We start from the raw sequence: 24,785 nt of genomic DNA on the forward strand, positions 1-24,785 counted from the left end.
AAAATTCAAGATTATTTTTTTTATGAAGTGGCTAACTACTTTATTTTATATAAGAATAATTTAGAAATAATAAAAAGAGTAATAATAGAAAGTAACCTTTAATTCTTATCCTTAAAAGAAATATATGTCATATCTCAATAATTCACTTAATATGAACGGGATAAAGTAATTCTCAATAATTAGGTGGGTCAGTAATTAACTCTAAACCGTCATGGTAATTGAGTTAAGCTTTTGAATGATCCCCATGTCAGTAGAAAATGAAGACTCATCTTCAATTAAATAAAACTCTGCTAGCTTCTGCTTTAATGAGCGAAAAAATTAAATTACTGAGGTGATTTAATTTTTTTACCTAGCTGGGTAAAAGAAAGTGTTTTTAACTCTCTATGCGTGTGGCAGGGGAAAAGCATCTCAGTAACGTTGTTCAGTATTTCACACAACAAAATTGACATAATGGAATTATTCGTTACGTCTTCATTTCATTTTAATATAACAACTTTAAATTATATAAAAGGGGGGAAAAGTTTATTTATAGTGGAAAATAAAGAGTGAGAACTGAGAAGTATCAGTGGAACGGTCACGTGCTTTCAAGTCTCAAGGTTCTCTCTCTCTTTTTTTTCTTCTTCTTCTATACCCTGCAACGCACTTTCGGTTGCTAATTTTAAACCACATTTATGTAAAAAAAAAATTATGTATGTCTTTCGCAAATAAGCATTTTTCTTGATAGACGAGGTAGGTAGTTACCTAATACAAATAATTTAACATTGGTGCGTGATATAAGTTTTAATGCATGTATTTTTATAGTTAGAGATAAAATATCTCTCAAAATCTTTATTTTAGAAATTATGAAATGCATATTGTTTTTAATACACTAAATCAAACAATGCATAAGAAATGATATCTGCATAATTAATACCTACACTATTAATGTAGACGTTAAAAATACACTTTATTCTACGTTATTCTTACTTTTACTTTCTCCGATCCATTATTTTAGCTGACGTACTTATTAAAAATAGTTAATTTAGAATAATTGGTATTTTAGAAAAATTATGATATAAAAATTAATTAATTATTTCTACCTTTATCATTATTCAATTAATCGGGAGAAAGATTAATAACGATGAAAAGGAAAATGGTATTAAAGTAAGATTAACTGGTTTATCATTATTAGCATAGTATTTAAGAGGGAAAAAATGACAAAATAGATAGAAAATGGTGTATTATTATTAGCGTCAGACTTAGGAATTAGGATGTTAAAAAACTGAAAGTGGTCAAATAGTTTATATTTAAATGGAGATAACTCCCTCGAAGTTATCAAAAATCCCAAGTCACCCGCTGTAATATAATGGCATAAAATCATCGCAGCTTCCTTGAAACTGAAGCAAATATAAATAATAATAAGCTAAATTTATTTTATATATATAATTTTCTTGTTTGATTGCACAAAATAAGCAAATTCAAAAAGTAGGAAATTCTTTTCTACTGTGCTCACTCTATTCACTCCATTAAACGTGAAAAAATTAATGTTATTTCTCTCCTCTGCAAATGTAACACAACCTTGATTGACATGAACCAATGGAAAGATTTAATTTTCATTAATATGTAGGAATGCATTTATTGTTTTAATAATATGTATTTAATATTTCTGCTAATAGTATGTAGGAACGCATTTATTGTCTTATAATCTAGATTTATTTTTTCTAGTTCATTTAAGAAAATAATAAAATTTCATTATATTTTACTATTGTAATTGAATTGTTGAGACATTTTTTATTTTTTAAATTAACTTAATTGTTCAAGTTTCAAGACTACTTTTAGAATGTTTTTCTAATTAAGGAAAAATCTTTTTGGCCAGAAAATTTAAGTCAAAATGATATTTTATCTATGTTATTTTACCTTTTTAAATATTTTTACCCTTTGAACTTTAATACCTTTTAACTAAAAAATAGAAAAAAGATCAATTTATTTTATAATAAAATAAAAATTATAATTTTTTTATTTTTCTGACCAAATTTTCTGATCATTTAACACTTCTCTTCAATTAATATGAAATGGAGGGAGTACATGTTATTTGTCTCACACATTATGTTTTCAAAATTCACTAAATTTTTAAAAAATTCACTGAATCTCAAGGATCTTGAGTAGTGGTCAAATTTTGGGGAGAAACTGTGTGTGAGACAAAAGAGCATTGGAGCCAATAGCTAACGCGGTCAATTAAACACGTGTCATCCATAATTAATCTCTTTATTATCACTTCCCTCAAAGTCCTTAAGCCTCTCTCTTTCCTCTCAGTTTCCTCTTTCAGATTCTTTTTTTCTCCTTTCTACCCCTCCCTTCACTACCACCACATCGTAAAACACCCACAAAAAAAAAAAAAAACAGTTTTACAGCCGCAAGATCAGAAATTGAGAAGCTCACAACACAACTGAAAGGAAAAAATAAAAATCAATCGCATCAATTGAGCTGCTTCCGATCCATTTGAGCCGCCGGCGATGGCGTCAACAGTTACTGATAGGATTGAACTAGCGAAGCTTTGTAGCTCTAAGGAGTGGTCCAAAGCAATTCGAATTCTCGATTCACTTCTTGCTCAAACTTGCGTCATTCAAGATATTTGGTACGTTACGTTTTTCACTGTTTCATCTTCTTTTTTTCCTCTTTGTATATAGATTTTTGGAGATATATGAATGAACTGATTTATTTTTCTGAATTTATAATGTGGTCAATTCTTATTTTGTTTTGTTTCAGTAACCGAGCGTTTTGCTATAGCCAATTGGAGCTTCACAAGCATGTAATTAAGGATTGTGATAAGGCACTTGAGCTCGATCCTAAGCTTCTTCAAGCTTATATATTTAAAGGTTCGGTTCATTTTATCCTTGCATTTCCAATTAACTGTTTTTACCGTGTGTAAGAAATGCGAAAGAGAATTTAGACGTTTTCAATTGCATTTGGAATGTCAATTTTGAATATGGATGTGTTGTGGTCAGGCATCCTAATCCCTATAGGCCTGTGAAGTCAACTGTGCTACTCTGAATTTACAATCTTAGGGTTCTTGTTCCAATTTAGGTGATTGGCTATAATTGAGTAAATTTTTCTGGTTTTCAACAAACATGCACCATTGGCAATTTCAAGGAGTAGAATGAAGCTCTTGTAAAGCTAGTGAACGGTCACACCTCTCCATTGATGTGCTACAATTTACGACCATTGTCAAGTATGCGCCAAAATAAGGGTTAGCTTTAAATGAAGTGTGTATGTGAGAAGCCATTTTAAGCTTGATAAAGGTCATATTGGACTTGCTTTCTGTATCCTATAGTGGTCTTAGATTATATTTTTGAAATGACTTTAACTTTAAAATACACTATGTTTGGTTGGGGTATAAAGGGAAGGGATGGAAAATAAAGGAGGGAATAAGATGATTATTCCATCACCCTGGTAGGATTAGAGGAGATATTCACATAATCATTCAAGATTTGGTGGAAGGGGAGAAAATTTATTTAATTGTCGACCTTACTTTTTGTTCCATCAAATTTGCTTCCTTTGATAGTGTGATGTCGTGAGATGTCTAATAAACCTTATCAATTAGGAGAAGGAAAGTCATAATAAAGTTTGTGGTGTCATAATATGGTTTCCGTAGGTGATCTTACTGAGTTTCTGTTGAATAATTGACAAAATTTACAAAGCAAATGACAAATGAACTCGACTAATCTCAGGGAGAGGCGCATCCAGGATGCTTTGGCCCCTCGATGCCAATAACATACAAGCTAAAGACAACGATAAGTAGTTTCAGGTGAAGAGTAAATTGATGTGTTTCCCTTCCCCTCCTTTCCTTGGACCAAACATAGTTTTGAGACACCTATGTTCTTATAGGAAGTCACTTATATTAATGGAAAAGTGTTCTACGGTTATCCTTTCTAGGGATGTACTTCAGTTCAGTTCATACAATGATACAAAAATATGATGAATTTGGTACGCTAGTATCACTCGCTGAATGGTTAAGGTTGTTCTTTGTGTTCTGGAGGACTACCCTGCTTGGATTGACTACTGAAGAAGTTCAATGCATGAATAGGCTGTCCAAAACACTTCATAATAGTTTGTATAGTTTTCTAGTTTGAACTGTGGCATTGTCATCGCGTTGGTAGTTGATTCCCCAATTTTCTCAGTGAGTGGACCTATTAGACAGGATAAAATAAAGTAGATTTGTGGATGTGTTATCAGCGTTGGTCTTTATGAGTTAACACCGCTGTATGCATATGTAGAAAAACTTAGTTACACAAATGAATCATATGTTAAGCTGATAAAGTAAATAACTTCCAACAGGTCACCGAGAAATAGAATAATTGGGATGGAAGTGTCATTTGCTACTTCTATTACGGATCTTACTGCTTCAAGATTTACATTCAGAGGCAGATGGTTGAATTCTATGCTCGCGGGGTACAGGGAAGGGTTTGACCATATTGTGTCTATTGAACGCAGCCTTAGTGCCTTAAGTACCTTTTCTCTAAAAGGCTATTTCCACGGCAGGAACATGTGACATCCTTGTATCATGGCAACAACTTTGATCAGATAAAAAGATCAAATACATTTTTGTCTCTTGTGTGTAGCATAGCCCTTGAAATAATGATATAAGAATTTGTATTGACAATATTCTTGTGTGGATACTGTGGATTTTCCCTAGATGTGGTTCTAGAATATGCTGCAGAAATTTCAATATTCTTAAAGCTTTAAAAACTGGCAGTTTTGTGCTAAACCGATTTTGAGTTTGAAGCATTATGTAACAAAGTTACTTGATACTTGTTGTTTAGGACGTGCATTATCTGCTCTTGGTAAGAAAGAGGAAGCTCTTCTAATTTGGGAGCAAGGGTATGAACATGCAGTTCATCAGTCTGCAGACTTAAAGCAACTGTTAGAGCTTGAAGAGCTGCTCAAAATTGCAAAGCAGAACACCGCAGTTGCCAGCAACAATCATTCGGTGCAGTCATCTGGCCCTGAGTCCAACACTGGGCCTCTACTTTCTACCAAATCTGGTGAAACTTGTGATATTAGTAAGGCCTCAGATAGGAAACTTAAAACATGCAGCAGTGGGATGTTGGAAAGCTCTGAGAAATCAAATAATAGCTCTGTTCTACAAAATTCCTCAAGTAATAATGCCAAAAAGCATAAGAAGATTGAGTGTGAACCAAAGGAATTGCATGAGAGACAAGCAAATAGAACCAACAACAATTGCAAAAAATTGGGTTATCCATCTCTGGTTTGCAGTGAGTTAAGTGATATATCTGAAGACAGTGGGAAATCATCTGCAGTAACTAGTGAATCAAGTGAACAGTCAGAACCAAATGAGTTGCAGGAAATTCTCAGTCAGTTGAATAATAAATGTGATGTTCGCGTTGAATTGAGTGATGAAGGCAAGAGAAACAAAAAATTCTGTGTTACCAGGGTTAACAAAACCAAGTCCATTAATGTTGATTTCCGATTATCAAGGGGAATAGCACAGGTACACTGCCTATCTTGTGATATTACAATGAAGACAGGAAGAATTAGTCCATCTATTGATAATTCCTGTTAGTGCGGTTGATCATTAATATGCTATTCGTCTTTATTGAAATACAACTAACAATCATTTGTAACTTCAAATATATGTGAAAGATCAGCTTCATGACTCAATTTGTGAGATTATTTTCTCTCAAATTAAGTAGAGAGATGAATTTTTTCTTGATATGTCTGCTAGGTACTGGGATATCATGCTCATGCATAGCAGGAAAAGCTTTCTACTGCAGTCTTCATGTCTTTTGTGTTCACTTTGCTTATTTCAGTTGTGATTTGCTGATTACACTCCACTTTTAATTTTGTGAACTTAACTGGAAGATACTGCATCTGTTCAAAGCTTGGGTCAACTAAGCTCTATGATTAGAACTTGTTTTCTTCAGTTACTAGATTTTAATCTCTAACTCTTACGTGTTAAATTTATGGAGTTAAGTATCATATTTGCAGTGTGCTTGATTGCATGTTTTGCTTTGTTTAAACTTAAGATGCCAAAAAAGGTTTGTGATTACCAGTCATAGTCATTCTTTCTCTCTCTAGTCGCACAACTCCGCACTACAGTGACATTAAAAACAAAAAAGAAGAAGAGAATTGTGGGAATGTTTAGCTTGATTATTTCTTCAATCTAGTAGGGTGTATTTTCTTTCCTATGCCCCCTAAGCTGTGGTGGACAGAGTTATTCGGTATTTGCACCGATAGGAGGATGTAGATACCCACTAGACTACTTGAGATGCCTGTAGGTTGGTTCTGACACCATTGTTATTCAAAAGAATGATGTAAATTGACAATCTAGCTCTGTGTGCATGTTTTTTTGTCAAACGCAAGATTTGAAACAGTAAGTAGTGCGGCTTGATGTGGTTGAGATCATGGCTTGATATTCTGCTTTGCAATTGATCTGACTATCACGTCTCGTTGCTTACTTTTCCAAGAGATTAGATTATCACCTTAGTTGCGTGGACTCTTCACTTTGATGCCGCACCCGTGTCGGACTTTCCAAAAATGCACTACTTTTGGCGAATCCGACATGCACCCGTCGAAATTTTTGAAGAGTCCGAGCAACATAGATTATCATGATTTAAAATGTTGTGTTTCTAAATTGGATCATTTATCTGAGGAACTTCTTGCCCATTTTACATTAGAATATCCAGAACTTGTATGTGTATGCTGTCGTAATGCAATAGTAGTTGTCTCGAAAATCCCTTGATGTAGGTAGAATGCAGATTATGGCATTTCACAAGGAGCCTGGAGAGACTGGTTAATCACACTAGCAACCAATTAGATGTTGTGTCATGCAATTGTGAAATACTTGAGTTTGCCAGCATTTCTTCAATATTGATCCAGACCTTCTAGAGATATCCATCCAAAACAAGTCTTAACACTTGGATCCATAGAGGTATCAATAAGTTTGCAATCTAGTATACCTTGTTTCTTTCAATATATCAGGTGGATACTTCCCTTATGGTATTGGACGTGGAAACTTGATGGTTAGGATGCATTTTATGTTTCTACAAGTGCCTAGTCTTAAAATGGCTGGTGTGATATTGTTTAAGTAGTATAATACCTTGAAGCCTATAAGGTTGTAAGGAAATAGAGTAAAACAGATCAAACTATGCTTTATGAGACTGCTTAAGACCATAAATGATCGGCCTTGTCGAAACACTACTTTAGACTCTTCTTTGTTGATGTCTAACTGATGACTGATGAAGGAACTAGTGGAGCGCGGTCGCCATAGAAATGGAAAGACCAACACGTGCAATTTTAGTTGCTGAGTGAGAGTATCAACCATTGCCATATATCTGAATGTATTTGTTGACAATTATTTGAGCTTTAAGACAATCTATAACCATCTTGATTATAAATACTCAATGAAATCCAACTGTAGTTTTATTCCTGTGGTAAAGGGTCTATCTCTCAAGTGCCATTGTTTTTTTTGTAAGGCCTTTCCTTAGTTGTACGCATGCAATTGGTTTTACCAGTCTAAGATATTGAATTTGTGCATAATTTGTAATGCAAGTATGATATGAATGTGAAAAACAATGTGAAACACCTACTAGATTAGTTGGTAGATGATATGCTCAAAGTTGTCTTCAGTAGAACCGAAGAGGAGAAGAAAATTGTTGGAGAACTGTCATAGGGGAAGGAAGTTTGTATCACAAGAAAGCAAGGATGAGAATTGTAAAAAATGTTCAGTTTGCTATTCTCTCAAGCTAATGAAGTTTAAATAGTGTTTACTTATGATATAATATAGGAAGATTGAATTTCCCGGATTAATATTTGTTGGTAGTGGAAAGGGGGATGTGAGGCTGTGATGGTTCGGATACGTGAAGAGGAGATGCACATATGTTCCAGTGAGAGAGGTTGTCTAAGGTGGGTCTGAGGAGAGGTAGGTGTAGGTTTAAGAAGTATTGGGTAGAAATGATTAGTCGAGCATTGTCTCGCTGTCATGTAGGAGAGGCATGATGATAAGTTTGGAACAAATTACCTGTTGGCTGCCCTTTCTTTTCCATATTAGTATTATTGTTATTACTCTTCTATTATATTATTCTTCGATTTTTATTACTACATATCGTTTCCTTTGCTTCAATTATCGTTTTATTTTTTTGTTGTTGTTATTGTTCTTTTCTCCATTATTTCCGACATGAATTCTTCAAAACTGTATCTCCTTTTCAAACCTGCTTTGAAATTGAAATGCTTTACTTGAGCCAAGGGTCTATTGGAAACAACCACTCTACCTTCACAAGGCAGGGGTAAGGACTGCTTACACACCACCCTTCCCAAACCTACTTGTGGAATTACACTGGATATGTTGTTGTTATGTAATATTCCCTGATCTCCTATACATATTTCTTTATCTAAGTCCTTAATTACAGAATATTCTTAACAAGATCAATCATCTCTGTGATAATAAATACAATTCGAAATATTAAGGTTAATCCATATATTTTTATCTTGCAACAACAGTTTCCTTTTTTTTTTCTTTTTTCTTAAACAAGAAATATTTTAACTTTGTAAGTTGAGCAGCAACGCCATTTTTAGTGAAAATTGTGCCTAATTAGTATGTTGGATGGAAACTAGCAAAGCGAACACATGACTTACCTGAAAGCTAAGTTGCTCAGACTCTACACTTGGGTGTGGGATCCGTACCCGATATGGTCAACCAGTTTTGGATACTCTGAACAAATTCGAGGGAGAAATTCTGGACAGATTCAATGATTTCTGTAATCAAAACAAAAACTAATGTGAAATTGAAGAAAATGGAATACCTTGTATATATAAATTTCTATTGTCACCCCCTTTCCTTTTATCTCCTTCCAAGATTCTCCTCTTGGTCAGATATTTTCTCCTCAAGTTTTCTACATAATATCTCATAATTTTAGGTTTTATAACTCTATTTTAGATATTTTGAATTATCTTTAGCCAAATCCCCACATCCGTTTCAATACATGGATCCTTATCCCTAAATCTTAAAATTTAGATCATAGAGGATCCGACCTCTAAATCTGCACCCGAGTCCGAGCAACTTATCCCGAAAGAAGTTTCAAAAGAGATTGCACCCATTTGGAGATTCAGTGGATGTAATTAACCAGGAATTGAGTTAAACTGTTTCTTTCTATTCCCATGTCTTGACTAGCAATATTCACTTCCTCTTCGTAAGTATATATTTGTAGGTAATGATATTTTTTCCTCGATCTTCCTGTTAAGACACTATATTTACATGTATTCATCGTATTTAATTGAGAAATATGGTCAACGAGGATTCATCTAGTCGGCTCTGACTTGCTTGGTATTGAAGCGTAGTAATAGTTGTTATTACTCGTCATCCTGTACAAACATAGAAGTGAAACAATATTTTTGGTGATTTCAGGTTAACGAAGGAAAATATGGTAATGCTGTATCCATCTTTGACCAGGTTAGCATTAGCCTTACCACTCTTCGATATTTTACTAGTTTTGTTTGCTAGATGTACCTTGTGCTTTATTTTGCCCTTTTTCATGTTTGATTATGGATTCAACGGAAGACTTGTGTGTGGCATGCTGAACTTACTTACGGAGCTTCTTCTCTTCTATCTATAACACAGATACTAGAACAAGATCCAACGTACCCGGAGGCACTTATCGGCAGGGGAACAGCATTGGCATTTCAAAGAGAACTTGATGCAGCTATCTCTGATTTTACAAAGGTTTGCATTGATTTGGCCATTTAAGTACCAATTGAGGTAATACTTCAACCCCTGTTGTAAATATTTACCATCTGCCTTTCAGGCTATACAATCAAATCCATCTGCTGGTGAGGCCTGGAAACGCAGAGGGCAAGCCCGTGCTGCTTTAGGTGAATCTGTTGAGGTATGAAATTCGTATTTGTCTATTTATTGAGCTATCTTTTGGGTTTTGTCTTCAGGGTATTCTTTTCTGCAATATTTTTTTTTCAAAGTCAACTTTCAATGATCTCTTCCGTGGATGTGATGTGCACTGTAAATGATGTGGAATTACTGAATTTTATCACTTGTGCTATCAGATTCTGAAACTAAATTTTTCATTAATAGCAATCAGACTCCATTTAGACCACTAGGGATATTATCAAGATGCACTTGGTTATTTTCCTTCAGATTGTGGTAGCTTACAGAGTTGATGATGGAAGATGAAATGTCTTTGGATGGTCTAACTAAGGCTTGAGCTATATCACAACTTATGACCATCTTCCCATGAAAGTTAAATTCTAAAATGGAATCAGGACCATAAAATTATTCAGCTGCATGCTTTTGATCATGGGAGTTTCTTGGTAGTCTAGTCTAGAACATAATTTTAACACTCTGATGAGTTAGTTTTAGTTTTGTTTTGCTCCAATTATCCCATGGAGAGTGATAGTAGTTACGGTTAAACGTTTTTTACGCCCTAAAATGTTTGGTTTCACAGTAATAGTAGTATGATTGATATTGGTGTATCTAAACAAAATGATTTTACACCAGGCAATTACAGACTTGACCAAAGCGTTGGAGTTTGAGCCAGACTCTGCCGATATATTACATGAAAGAGGTGACGAGACTGAACTCTTCCATTTACTATGAACAATTGGATTTATGCTGTTAAAGTAGTTTGACATAAAATAGCAACATACATTTTATGACTGATAGATTTTTTGCATGTAATTTGAAACTTCCAATGTATTAAGGTTTACTTTCATCTTTACAAGACTGAGATTAGTTAGTGAGGCCCATAGGTGGTTTCATCTTGTAACTATTTTGCAATGAATGACCTCTAGCGGAATGTTCCATAATTTCTTGAGATTTCATAAAAGATCATTTGATTGGACAAAGTCTGTTCAATCTAACATGGGAGTCACTAACTCTCCTTAATTAGTGCAGGAATTGTCAATTTTAAGTTTAAAGATTTCAAAGGTGCTGTTGAAGACCTCTCTACATGTGTAAAGTTCGATAAGGATAACAAATCTGCGTATACGTATTTGGTGAGTCTATGACCTTGAGTCGACTAATTGTTGTAGAATGAGCTAACAATGTTTATCCGCATGAGTTTGAGAAATTTTTTGTTGGATAAATACTGATATAATGCTGGTCGAAAAAAAATTGTAAAATTATCAGGGCTTGGCCTTATCCTCTCTAGGAGAATATAGAAAGGCTGAGGAGGCACATAAGAAAGCAATCCAAATTGAAAGGAATTTCCTCGAGGCTTGGGCTCATCTAGCACAGGTATCTCTGAATATATGCTGAATACTATGCTATTTTTCCTGCCAAGTGGAATCCTAATACTTCTATTGGTAGTGCTGATGATATAGAGTCTCTTGATGATGAAGTTGCCTTTTGACTTCGAGAATTTTCTTTTACCAAGTTCTTGTTTTTGTTTGTCTCTTTTTTCACCGGTATCTGGAACTCAAGGTTGAGGTAAATATATACTTCTCCATGTAAGTTAAGAAATTCAAGAATCATGATTTAAATGGCAAGCAGACATTCTACTGCTTAACCAGTGATGGGAACCTAGCTCTCTGTTTTCAGATATTGTGTGAGCGTTCATCTTCTGGGTGCAATGCACATTTATTGTAATAGCTTTTGTTGCATTTTCAGATAGGGTCTCCTGATTAGCTGGTAGATATTATTAATTTACATAATCAAATTAGATGTTTACGGAATATCTATTGCCATAAGTTTAAAATTTCTAAGACTCAGGAGCTGCTCTAAACTAGTTCTTGATTGGTTGAGTTTCTTCACTTATCTTAAATGTGGGCAAAACAATGAGATCTCTTTGAAGATATTATTCTAACGATGTATTGATTATTGAAGAATCTTTATCTTTGGTGCAGTTTTATCAAGACCTAGCAAATTCAGAGAAGGCCTTGGAATGCCTTCATCAGATTTTGCAAATAGATGGGAGGTGATTACTGAGGATCTCAATAGTTACAACTTTTTCACCGATAAATATCTAGTCTTGAGTATTTGAATGGTGAAGTACAAAACCTATCCTCAAATAGGAATATAGCTGATAATCCATCCTCTATTTACCCTTTTTCGATGGAAGGTACGCGAAAGCATATCACCTGCGCGGGCTGCTACTTCATGGAATGGGAGAGCATAGGTACATACTTCTGAACTATTTTGCTGTCTTGAGTTCTCCCCTCCCCCCTCTCTTTTTTGTCAAATTTGCTATATATAATCCTCTTTTTACGAAAAATGTAGCGGGACTTAACTGCCTATATTTGCTGTTACAGGAATGCTATAAAAGATTTATCAATGGGGTTGGCTATTGATAGCGCAAACATTGAATGCTTGTATCTACGAGCTTCTTGCTATCATGCTATTGGATTATATAAAGAAGCAGTATGGGCTTTTTCAAACTTCCTGTGACTTTGAGTATTCTTAAATATTTTAAGGTGGTTGTCTTCAATTTCAGATTATTGATTCTGAATTTATGCTGTAGGTGAAGGACTATGATGCTGCTTTAGATCTTGAATTAGATTCTATGGAAAAGTTTGTGCTTCAATGCTTGGCGTTCTATCAGGTAAATAAGTATATGCCAGATTTCCGTCCATCAAGCTGGTTCGATGTTATGCCTGTACTAAATATTGTTTTCTTTTGTGTTGCACTATTTTCTTTTTGAAACTGTCTAGCTTTTTAGCTTTTACCTTGCTGGAATGTGTCTCGATTCTCAATTGGACAGCTCAGATTTCAAATTTTAGATTTGTCATTTTGGGGTAGTTAGCCATTTTAGTAGTTGCAATTTTCCATTTACTTAAGTTAGTAGTCAGAAATTTAGCAATTTTACATTTTCCCACAAATTGTCCAAACATTGGCTAAATTTCTGATCGTCTTTTTGTTCCGTTAAGCCACTGTTGGACAGTGTGGGTCGAAGTGGCAGATGATTAACAAAGCCAAGCTTGGCTTGGTTTAAGCTTGATTATGATTGGGTTTTAGGCGTCTAGCAAATTCAAACCTAGCACAAATGTCCCTACCAAAAGCTCGAGCTGACAGATGCTAGCTTGTGAGCCCAGTTGAGTTGGCTAGTGTTTTTTTCACTTTACCATTACACATCCGGTAAAGTAAGCTTTTCCTTCCCGTACCATTTAATAGTCATGTGGCAACTCTTTTCATCCTAGTTGTGTGCTCCTCCTCCTTCCTCATTCTTGTGAACAACCTTCTGCTTCCTGCCTGCGACAATATGGCTTTCAGGTGCAGCCATTATCATGAGACACCAATTGATCTCTCTATCTCTGTAATTTTTTGTGCAATTTCTATTTCAGTTTGAATAGCTTATGTTTTGCTTTTCAATTTTCTCTTGCAGAAAGAAATTGCATTATACACAGCGTCAAAGATCAACAGCGAATTTTCTTGGTTTGATATTGATGGAGATATCGATCCCCTTTTCAAGGTAATGTCTAAAAAGAGAATATATTGCTTGGTTATTTTTTGATAGCACCACTCATTAAAAACAAAACGGAATATTCTGGTAGCCTCTGTTCCACCTCTTTCTGAGAGAATTGGGAAAAGGAATGAAGTTTGAAGTTATAGCAAAAAGTACTATCTGGTGGGAATTACGCAGAACTTTGAAGGTTAGCAGAGAATTTGGAGAATGAAAGAAGTTTAAATTCGATTATAAGCTTACCTGAAGGATTTGACCCTGAAATCACTACAGCTCTGTCAAAGTAATTGGACATTTTACCATATCATTTAACATGCTCATACTCTATTATGTAGAGTTATCCCTTTTAGGCTTCAAACCCTTTTTTAGACCCCCCATCATTTCCTTAACCCCCGCTAAATGGTTGGAAAGTGATATTTAGTATCTTCTCAACCATTAGTCTCATAAGATTGCTACAACAGCTTCATTGCGCAATTACTTTATCATGAGTAGAGTGACAATGGGTACAAGGACAATCTAGAAACATAAAGGTTGCTTTCACTGAGTTGCTACTGCGGACATTGCTTGCACTTTAACTATGTGCTTTATTTGGTGCATAGTGTTCCTTCATAGTTAGTTGCCAATGTTCTTTTGCTGATCCATGTCGAATGGGTGTGGTTACCTTGTGCTGAGTCTGGAAAATACTAAAAGTTCTGCAAAAAGTCACGGGTACCCATATGGATAGAACAAAGTTATTGATTCCAGTCAGGAAAAATAATCAATGAAGGGACAACATGCAAATATCAGTGACAGTTTTCTTGAATGATGTGTAGTCTCCAGTTCATAAACCTAACAGTGCTTTAATCACTTTTATACACCTGGAGGGTCCAGGGTGATACCTTTACAAAGTGAACTGTCATGGGAAAACCTTTGATTTGAAATGATGGTTTCTTGACAGATATGTGGGATCATTTCATTAATCTTAGGGGCTAATAATCAGTTTTTGTAAATCTCGGATCTAAAGTGGTAGATACCTCTATGAAGTGAACTGTCATCTGAAAAGTGCTTTTGTTGGCAGTGAATTTCTTGTCTCAAATGCTTAGTTCTCAATTCTTATCTTTTCTTTCCTTCTGTTCTCAGGAGTATTGGTGCAAAAGGCTGCACCCAAAAAATGTTTGCGAAAAGGTCTACAGGCAACCTCCTTTAAAAGAATCTTTGAAAAAGGGAAAGCAAAGAAAGCAAGAATTTACTTTCACCAAGCAAAAAACTGCCCTTCTACAGGCTGCAGATTCTATCGGTAGGAATATCCAGTATCATTGCCCTGGTTTCTTGCATAATAGGCGCCAGGTAATTCTAAAAAGAGTTAAATATTAAGTTAACTGTGATCTTTTTAAAAAAAATCCAGAGCTCTACATTTTCCTTGAGAAACCTGATTGTGATTTCCTGTTGCTTTCTTAGATGCCTTTTTATGCTTTGCTTTCACATTTCCTCTGGAGTTATATTAATATAGATGATGAGATAATTGAAGGAAAAGAATATGAAAATGTTACCAGAACCTTTTGTTTGTATTGGTTGCCTTGTAATTGAGGGATTTGAACTGATATGCCAATAATAAGAGAAAGTTCTTGTACAAGAATGTTACCTTCATTTTCACACTCGACGTTTCCTCTCCAGCTTTCACTGTACACACTCTTTGTTTTCCATCAATAGTTAGTTACATTGCATGAAAGATAAAAATTAAGGAATTCATCTCAAATTAGGTTATCGGAAAAAAAAGAAAAAAAAAAAAAAGAAGAGAATTCATCACAAATGAGATAATGCTCTATGGTTATCTGTCAACAGAATATTTTCACTATTTGTGGACTAGTGTTCTATCTTCTCTTAGCACAGAAAGGGAGATTTGGATCTTAAAGACAACAACAACAATAACAACAACAAACCCAGTGAAATCCCACTACATGGGCTCTGGGGATCTTAAAGACTGTTTAGCATTTTATATTCCACAGTTATGAATGATAACTTTCTACACACTCTGTCAAATAAGATTGAGGTGACTGTCAAGTCTACATTTCTAGTGAAAATGTCTAAAATGAATAGCATGCAACTAATAATAATACTTATAGATGTGAATATTTTCCACTAAATGATGTTAGACTAAAAATGTCAAGTTTTGATGTTCATCTAGTGCAAAAAGGGATGAAGACAAGTTATTGAGTCAAAGTGGATATCTGTGACATCTCTTTGGCAATTCTCACTGTTGCTGTAAAGCGTCTACCTAGTCATCCCGAGGAAAAGAGAGAATTTGGCAACTTCTTTTCTTTGTCTTTTATACTTTAGGCTGTAAGTTTAATTGATAAATGATGCCGTGGGAAATGGTTAAACATTTAGAGGTTCATATTGTGCTGTAGTCCATATTTATGATTGGCTGTCTTTAGTTTTGGGGAGACACTTATAGGAAGCAGTTGGCTTTCGCCCTTCAGCCTCTAATTCTGTAATCTGTATGTTGTGGAGCAATTTCCGATGTTAACTGTGATGCTTTTTGTATTTATTTAGTTGAGGTAGTTTGTGCAATGGTTGTAAACTGTAGTATTAGATTTGTGCCTTTCTAACTTGTGTTGCTTTTTCATGATCAAAATTTCTCTTTACTTATCTAGTGAAGAGGATCTATTGTTCCTAGTGTATCTCTTAGACCTTATGATGATATTCTTTTCTTTTTGCAATTTAAAGATGATATAATATCTTTACTGCAGATGGCCAGTTCATAATTTTTTGTGAAGTCAACTCTCTTTTTTAATTTGATATGTATTTATACGCTGCTCTTTAGCTACAAACATGCTTGCCACAATGTTGTTATTCTTTCACCCAAATCTGAGAATATTTTTGCAATTATCAGCACCGCATGGCAGGATTAGCTGCTATTGAGATAGCACAAAAAGTCTCAAAAGCTTGGCGTGCCTTACAAGCTGAATGGAGAAACTCAACTAAAGGCACAGGAAAGTCTGGGAAGAGACTCAGGAGAAGGGAAAAACTAAATTCTGTTAGTTTAAACAGAGGTGGAGCTGGTTGTAGCACTAGCAGTTCCTCAGACACATCTACTACATACAGTTTGATTGATGATAGGTCAACTGGACGTTCCATGATGTCATGGAACCACTTGTATTCATTGGCTGTCAAATGGAGACAAATATCTGAACCATGTGATCCAGTGGTGTGGATTAACAAGCTAAGGTACTCCACCTGCTATTAATGTAGTGAAGTTTAGTTAGTTATTAAAGTTCATTGAAATCTATACTTGGTCTCAGCATTTTAACAAATATCTACTACATTTTCCTAAAGTCTTTCCGATTTGAATTGAGTACACAATGATATTCTCTTCTTTTATTTTTGATAAAGAGCTCTTATTTCTTAATATCAACAATGATATTCTCTTATACATAAAGATAATAAGAATCACTATCTTCACCTCAAGCATGAAAAAAAACCTCCCTCAATTTGCTTAACTTGCTTCATTTGATCCTTTAGTTCTATGGAGTTATTTCCCAGCTTCTGTGTTGGTGTACTTCACTCTCATTTGGAGCACTCACGAAAAGAAGGATTCTAGCATATATGACTTTTGAAGTTTGGGTGAAGATTTTGGAGGACTAAAGACCTATTTCACTTTGGCTCGTCTAAGAGACTAAGACTAAAATCATTAATTCGTATTTAAACCAGGATAACCAGAATATAGCATACTACTTACCACGTTGACGAGATGCTAGTGTATGAAGAGATCCCCCTCTAGAAGTCGTAGAGAAATTCAAGAAATGCTACAGGATCAATAAGTTTGATGGACATGTGTCACATCCCAAAATACACCCAGACATGACTGGCACCCGCTAACACCACCTGTCGGACGAACCAAATATCCATACACTTACCCAATTATCTAGCAGTTAGAGCATTACGCGCAAGTCTAAATACATTAGTTGATAAAAGGAGAATAATAAATCCAACGAAATCTATAATCATTCCATTGATTCAACGATCACCAAATCCCACAATACGACCGTGAAGCATCTAATAGAGTAAATGAGTTTAGCTGTCAGGCATGCAAATCCCAAGAAAGAAGATATATGCTATAAAATAGATAGAGCTGAAACAACGGCCTCCACGAAAGGTCTTTAGCTTTACTATAATGAAGATATTGATTCTAATGTGCCGCTTTAGCTTTACTTTTTGCTGAGAATTCTTGTTTTTTTTGCATAGTGAGGAATTCAATACTGGATTTGGGTCTCACACTCCTCTTGTTCTCGGTCAAGCCAAAGTTGTTCGCTACCATCCCAATTCTCAGAGGTAAGAGCTTTACCTTTCTGATTAAGTGCAAATGTATTTCTTTACTATTATTTTTTGTGTAACATGGATACTGCAAATGATACCGATGCTATGATTGACCTTTAGAGCTCGTTATAGGATGTGTAATTGATGCTACCCTTGTAAAAAACTTTACAACAGCTTGCTGCTGGCCATGAATAAAATTTCCTTTTAACAGTCAAAAGGCATAACCTTTCTTATTTGTATTAGCTCTTTCTCAAGGCTCTTATTGTCTGTCAATGTTCAGAACCTTGACTGTTGCCAAGGCTGTTATCAAGGAGAATAAATCAGTGTGCAACAAGGAAGACAGGATAATTGATCTTTCTGAACAACAGAAGTTGCAAGAAGTGAGTTTGTTTGCTTATGACCTTAGTTCATCTTTTGCACTGGTGTGCCTTTTTGACAGTGTATAGTTTTTGGTTGTTGATAATTGGCTTTCTGGTTCATGTCAAAATACCAACTTTATAGCATTTCCCATGGCAATAAAACCGTCAAATTGAGAAATCTTTATTAGGCTGATTTTATATTGGTCACATTTCTTCCTTAGATGTTATCTGATGGCTCTCTGAAATCGAACTAGGTGTCCACTTGCTAGGCTTACTACTTTTGTGCCATGCCTTTTTTCTCTTCTGGTGGTAATCAACACCTGAACTGTACTTTGCAGATAATGGCTGCAGAATCCAGCTCTGATCTTTACAGAGTTGTTGGTCAAGACTTTTGGTTGGCCACCTGGTGTAACAGTACGGCACTTGAAGGGTACTTTTTTATATATAGTCCTCTTTATACTGTATAACAGTATGTTACTCATGAATATTTTCTCTCATCAGGGTCTTTTTTCTAATTTTCCCTCCTTTCTTATTGCCTGATCAGGAAGCGTCTTGAAGGAACAAGGATCACTGTAGTGAAAATGTAGAACACCATCTAACCTATTTGGAATTCAACCTTTTGTGTGTGGAAAGGAGGGTGACTTGAGTAAACTATCACTTAAACTAGTTCTGATTTTTCTTATTCCTGTCAACTTTTGTTGTTCCTTCCAGGGGTGAGATTGGTTACGACTTTGCAATTAGAACACCTTGTACACCTGCTAGATGGGACGACTTTGATGTGGAGATGACATCAGCCTGGGAGGTATCCTCTTGATTTATTATCTAGAAAGTCATTTTCTACTTCCATGACATAGTTTTTGGATATTTGAAAGCAATATAACATCAATGTAAAACAGTAGACAAAAAAATTCTTTAGAGGTCGTTTGGTAGGGTGTATTAGGTAGAATAATGCTAGTACTAAATTTTAGTACAATGTTTGGTTTCAAATCTCACCTATGTACTACTAATACCAGTATTACTTATACACCCTATTTAATACTATTCTTATACATAGTAAACCATGGCATTAACTATATCAGTACCATTCCTATACTTATAAGTCATACACCCTATTCAGTACTATTCTTGATAATGCAATGCATGTTAGATTGCTAGTTTTAATACAACAAACCAAACAATCAATAAGAAATGATGTCAGCATAAAAAATCCCAGTACTACTTGTCTTCGAACCAAACAGCCCCTTATAGTACAGTTTTTCATGGTTTATTCATCTTGTGCCTGCTCGGAGATGATCAGTGAAGTCTTGCAATAGGCCTATATTAGTCAGATTGGGAGTCTGTTCATCAGACTATTCTCTCACTTTTATAAATAGATTTTGCTAAGCATTTGAACAAGCAGAAGTAATGAGCCTTTTCCTGTCTGGACATAGAAGTAAGCATTATACCTGAGATGATCTGGGTTTTTGTGCAGTATAATCTTTCTGAAATGATTTGGCATATATTTCTTACTTGAACTTGTTTGTAGACCTACTATTTAGTTCCTAACTGAAGCTTTATCTATGCCCATTAATTTCCTATTGTTGCTTACTTCTGTTTGTGTTGCTCCCTTTTTTCCCCTCCTTTCTTCTGTTTATTTGTTCTTGAGACACACATGTATTTTCTGTTTGGTATTTAAATAATAGTGTTCTAATTAAGTTAACTAACTAGTGCGCGAAAACTGGCCTGGACACCACGGTCATCAAAAAAAAAAATTAACTAAGTTGAGACTTAAATGATAGTGTTCTAGTTAAGACTAAGTTGAACACAAAACTGTTATGCAGGCTCTTTGCGATGCTTACTGTGGTGAGAATTATGGGTCAACAGATTTTGATGTGCTTGAAAATGTGAGAGATGCAATCTTAAGGATGACATATTACTGGTAAGATATATTAACTTCTATTTGGTTGATGTCAAGGGAAGCATATGGTTCTCTTTAATTTGGCAGATAATTTTTGCAGGTATAATTTCATGCCGCTTTCCAGAGGAACTGCTGTTGTTGGATTCATAGTTTTGCTTGGATTACTGCTCGCTGCTAATATGGAGTTCACAGGAAGCATTCCAAAAGGTCTGCAGGTGGATTGGGAAGCCATCCTGGAGTTTGACTCGAGTTCCTTTGTAGATTCCGTAAAGAAATGGTTGTACCCATCTCTCAAAGTCAGCACATCATGGAAAAGCTACCCAGATGTCACGTCAACATTTGAGACGACTGGATCAGTTGTTGCTGCTCTGAGCACCTATTCAGACTAAGGGAGATACGTCATTTATTGGTAAGTTGCTGTACATACGAAGGAAACAAATTTCTCTACTCTATTCTGCTGGATATTTTGGGCATGCTGTTTGTAGTTCAACAAAATTTGGAGCACGTCCTTGTGTCTATAGTTTCCCTCACCTCTCCAATTTTAATAGGAGTATTCAATTATACTAAGACCATGCACTTGACAAAGGGCAACTTCTTAATCTACTCAACAACGAGGTGCGGGCACAATAGTATTGAAATGAGATTCTTCTAATCTTTTAAACCACCAGCACGATAGGATTGAATTGTCGGTGGCTAAAAAGACTAGAACCATCATTTGGGCTGTGGTGCTACACACGAGGATTGTTCAGTCAACTGTAGCATCATTGGAATTAAAATCAAAGGAATTACATAAATTTTAAGTGGTGGAAGTATGGGATACAGTACTAGCACGTTAACTCACAAGGACACGAATGCAATTTTTCTTTGGTAGTTCCTGTTCATAAGCCCTAAAGCTTCTCTGAACTTGTTAATATATTTCAGCAGTTCTAAGTTTTGCAATGCTTTTTATTTGTGAGAACTATGTGAAATGTGAGGGTGCAGCTATATTTGAGTGGATTTCTCTTAACTTTCCCATATATTCGTTGCATATAGGTTTCATCTGGGATCATTTATCTGGAGAAATTTCGCTGGTGCATTATCTGACTTGATCCTGCTGCGGATGAATTGAGGCGAGATGTTTTACATTATTAACATTCTCCTAGTGTACCATTACTTGTGAATTATTGTATTTTAGTTGTATTGTGTATGATCTGCCCTCTCATTGTTTCCTTTCTTTTAGATTACCATGTTAGATTTCAGGATAGTTATTTGAAAAGAAATGAATAAATGGGTTTTCTAGTCTTTGTTGTCCTTGTATTTTGTGTTTCTTTATGCAGTTAGACGGACCCGTTTCTTCTATAGTTTGCAGGGTGGTGATGAATGAATTAAGAAGTGGGGGTGAAAAGTCTCACTTTTTAGCCCATGTAATGAAAAATGGTGGTTCTGAACCTCTGAGGGACTTTGCAAACTTTCCTCCATTTCATTCTGAACGGAGGCTAGTAATCATTTTCAAAGAGGCAAGGCAAATACAGAAACGAGTCGATATCAAACGCATAGTGAGAAGCAATAATTGCCAGTGGACTAAACTATATTCTCCCAACAAGTGAAAAGGAGAAAAATAATAATAATAAACATAGTCAAATGCTCACCAGTTTTCAGCATTTGGAACCAACAAAATCTACCGGGTTAGGTACGATACGATACGATACCTCAGCAGATCTATTCTAAAAAACTTGTCTGTTTGGTATCCACTTATGGTGTATTTGTTGAGTTGTCTTGTCCAGGAGGACCATATCAAACCAAAAAGTACATTGTCTGAAAAGGATTGATAAGATAAACAAAATCACATATTTCCTTCCCTCTTTAATAGGATTAACTTCCAAAAGTGTTTTTTGTTTCCACAGAGAAACAAAATCTTATCTAGAAAACGCAAGAGTATGTCGGTTGTAAGAATTGACAGGAAAGGGGAACGAACAGGTGGAATATCACTCACACGGTTAATTCTGCATTTGAACAAAAGATATGAATATCTTACTCCGCATGAAAGAAAGACCCGTTTATGAACCTTAATGTTCCTCAACTGGTAACGAGCTATCACATTTTTCTTGTACTTTTACATTTTCCCCTCCTGTGATACGCTTTCAATAACGCCTTTGCTTCTCCGACTTGTTCTCCAAAGCCGTCCTTTTTTCAAGAGCCGATGCTCCTTGTCTTTCCACTGGGTTGGCATGCCTGTTAGAGGACACCGAGATCACTAATTTTGCTCATTTTGAGTGAAATTGAACTTCATAATACAATCTGTGCTAAAGCACAACATAAAAGAAGGATTTAAAACTCATACATTGCTAGTAACGGGCATTTGCCTTAAGCTCTTATACGTTGTTAGCTGCAGTTATCTTTTACATGATCTAATAGTACAATTTAACATGTCAAAACTTGTGCTATCTTGTAAACTTTGGAGCACTAAAATAGGTAAAATACGAAATAAGAACAACAAAAATAATTCACTACTTACTTTTTAATAGTGCCTCTTCTATCTTCCCTTTCATTTTTCCACCTTCAAGGCGATGCTGGACCCTGGATTTATGAGTTCCATTGTCATCAATGTCATCTTCCATGGACTTTGCGGCATCTGCAAAAATCCACGTGGCTGTCATCTGCTTGTTCAACATGCGCAATGCATAGTATGGGATTTTCCTTGTGCTGCTTTTGTTTCCATTCAACTTGCTTCGTTCATTGATGAACATTAAACAATCCATTAAACTTAGTCTAGCCAATCCTTTCATGTGATAAGCCTGCGATCTTCGCCACAGGCTCTTTATATGTGGCCTCATTTCACCTGATAAGCATAAGGCTCGTGTTGTATCACTAATAGCTAACTCTGCTTCTCCTAAAATTAAATGACATTGAGCTCTATTGCTATAAAGAACAATCCTTTCTTTTCTTAAGTTTAGTGGACATAAATCTAAAGCCTTTGAGTACTTGTTTACAGCTGCTTCAATCTCACTTGACCAAAATTTCTTGTTTCCTTCACGTTTTAAAACGGAAACCAAAAGCTCTGTTTCCTTCACTTCTTGTTCCGACATGATTTTATCCCTTTTCTTTTTTTCAACTTTCAAGTCCCAAATCTCTTTAATTGCCTTTTGTGATCCTTTTTCATAGAACCCCACTTGACCATATTTGATTTTAGCATAATCTTGCAAGAGTAGTTGCGTTATCATGTCACCGATTTTTCGTCTTCCTTTGATAGTTCTAAGCTCTACTAAATCAGCAAGAAAAGGAGCTGCAATGTTGGTTACTCTGTTTCTTGTTTTTGGATCCTTGAGAAGTACCAAAAGACTTTCAATTGCCATGAATTGCCATTCGTCCGATGATCTAGAGAGGTTGCAGATGTTTTCTACAACTTGTTCTAATTGAGCAATGTTTTTTCTACCATCTTCGCTGTCACATAGACTTCTGATTAGGCCAATGCCAGAGAAAGAATTCTGGTTCTGTAATCCACCCCATATATCACATAAATTCTTGAGAAAATCTTCTTTGCATACTAAATTGATGCTTCTTTTCTTTGTAATGAAGCAGTTGAGAAGGTATAGAGACCAGCATTGCATTTGGCAAGCCCAAGACTCTGCTTTTTTATTCTCCATTTCAAATTCTCCGAGACCTTTTGTCATCAAATAGCGATGATATTCGACTCTGTTTTCACTTTTCTTGCCTACAAACTCGCTATAGATTGTAAAAATGCATTTGGAAGCTATGTCCATAGCTAGCTTTATAATCTCTACTTCATGGACCTTAATGTCTTCAAATGTTCTTCTATGTCGCGCAATGTGACCAAGTGCTCTAACAGCCACTCTTTGCTCAACCCAAGTTATCTTACCTCTTAAGAGGTCTATTAATGGCGAAATTACGCCTGATTTAACAGCCAAAACAGAGAATCTAGCTTTGTTCATGGTGTAGGAGCCAATGATATGAGCTGCATAATAAGGAACATACACGTTATGGCCTCTTGAAAGCCATTTTTGGTCACGGGTGCACCTGTTGAGAAGTCTAGCCATGCAATTAAAGACACCGAGGAACGGGAATTCAGTGTCATCAGGTCGAGCAAGAGCAATATTCCAGAGGCATCTTAAGGTGAGAACAAGCTCCATATCTTCAATTAGATGCAAATCTTTGAAGCATTGAACTATTAAAGTTTTTCGTATCGATGGATCTTTTTCTTCCATTGTACCACACAACAAACAACTACGACGTGTACTGTTGCATTTCATGTTCAAATGCAGGGCAAAGTCTGTTTTGTTTTTTGCTGTTTGAGTAGTCAGAGAATGTTTCTATGGCAGGTTGTTAGAGGTATTAGTTTTAGTGCACCGACTGGTGGGCAGGTAAGGGTTCATTTTCAGAACTAACTCTTAGTCAAAGTGTTTTGTCGTTATTCATATATGTCCATCTTACATAAATATAACAAGTTGCAAACTCCCCCACCCACCCACACCTAAAAACAGAAAATAAACAAAAAAAAAAAGAAGAGAGAGAAAGTGTTTTGACAAACATGTGGGCTGAATCATGAGACTACTTGGTCCGACTCTGACCAGAAATTTTGAGTTGTGAGAGTTGTAGATAGACAAAAAGAGGGGAGAAACGAATAAATAGGAATGATTTTGTACCATTAGAAAGAAGTACCTACTAAGATATCTCTACTGACGAACCATTTCAATAGTATCGGTGTTGCCTTGCCATGACGCACGCGGCACAACCATGAGCAACCTTTTTTTCTCTAGGTATAACACATTCCTTTTCTAACTGAACTTTCCCATCAGGATCTTTAATTCTTTGGTATGCTCTATTTATTATTCCTTT

General features: G+C 35.6%; 2 protein-coding genes across 2 annotated transcripts; one reads left to right on the top strand and one right to left on the bottom strand.

The window, feature by feature from the left end:
- Positions 1 to 2,292: 2,292 nt before the first annotated feature.
- Positions 2,293 to 21,233, top strand: LOC125846568 (suppressor of RPS4-RLD 1). The gene is made up of 24 exons (XM_049526091.1): positions 2,293 to 2,614; positions 2,746 to 2,855; positions 4,800 to 5,488; positions 9,401 to 9,445; positions 9,614 to 9,715; positions 9,798 to 9,878; positions 10,502 to 10,568; positions 10,898 to 10,998; positions 11,132 to 11,239; positions 11,848 to 11,918; positions 12,063 to 12,119; positions 12,253 to 12,361; positions 12,462 to 12,542; positions 13,323 to 13,409; positions 14,520 to 14,726; positions 16,273 to 16,607; positions 17,625 to 17,711; positions 17,977 to 18,076; positions 18,394 to 18,485; positions 18,600 to 18,638; positions 18,767 to 18,857; positions 19,876 to 19,973; positions 20,053 to 20,361; positions 20,985 to 21,233. The coding sequence occupies exons 1-23, from the start codon at positions 2,493 to 2,495 to the stop codon at positions 20,339 to 20,341; spliced, it is 3,168 nt and encodes a 1,055-aa protein (XP_049382048.1). The 5' UTR covers positions 2,293 to 2,492; the 3' UTR covers positions 20,342 to 20,361; positions 20,985 to 21,233.
- Positions 21,234 to 21,762: 529 nt separating this feature from the next.
- Positions 21,763 to 24,244, bottom strand: LOC125848461 (uncharacterized). The gene is made up of 2 exons (XM_049528324.1): positions 22,447 to 24,244; positions 21,763 to 22,163 (listed from the first exon to the last, which is right to left on the bottom strand). The coding sequence occupies exons 1-2, from the start codon at positions 24,197 to 24,199 to the stop codon at positions 22,045 to 22,047; spliced, it is 1,872 nt and encodes a 623-aa protein (XP_049384281.1). The 5' UTR covers positions 24,200 to 24,244; the 3' UTR covers positions 21,763 to 22,044.
- Between the last annotated feature and the right edge of the window lie 541 nt (positions 24,245 to 24,785).

Source organism: Solanum stenotomum, chromosome 12 (assembly GCF_019186545.1).
Source record: "Solanum stenotomum isolate F172 chromosome 12, ASM1918654v1, whole genome shotgun sequence".
Lineage (NCBI taxonomy): Eukaryota > Viridiplantae > Streptophyta > Magnoliopsida > Solanales > Solanaceae > Solanum > Solanum stenotomum.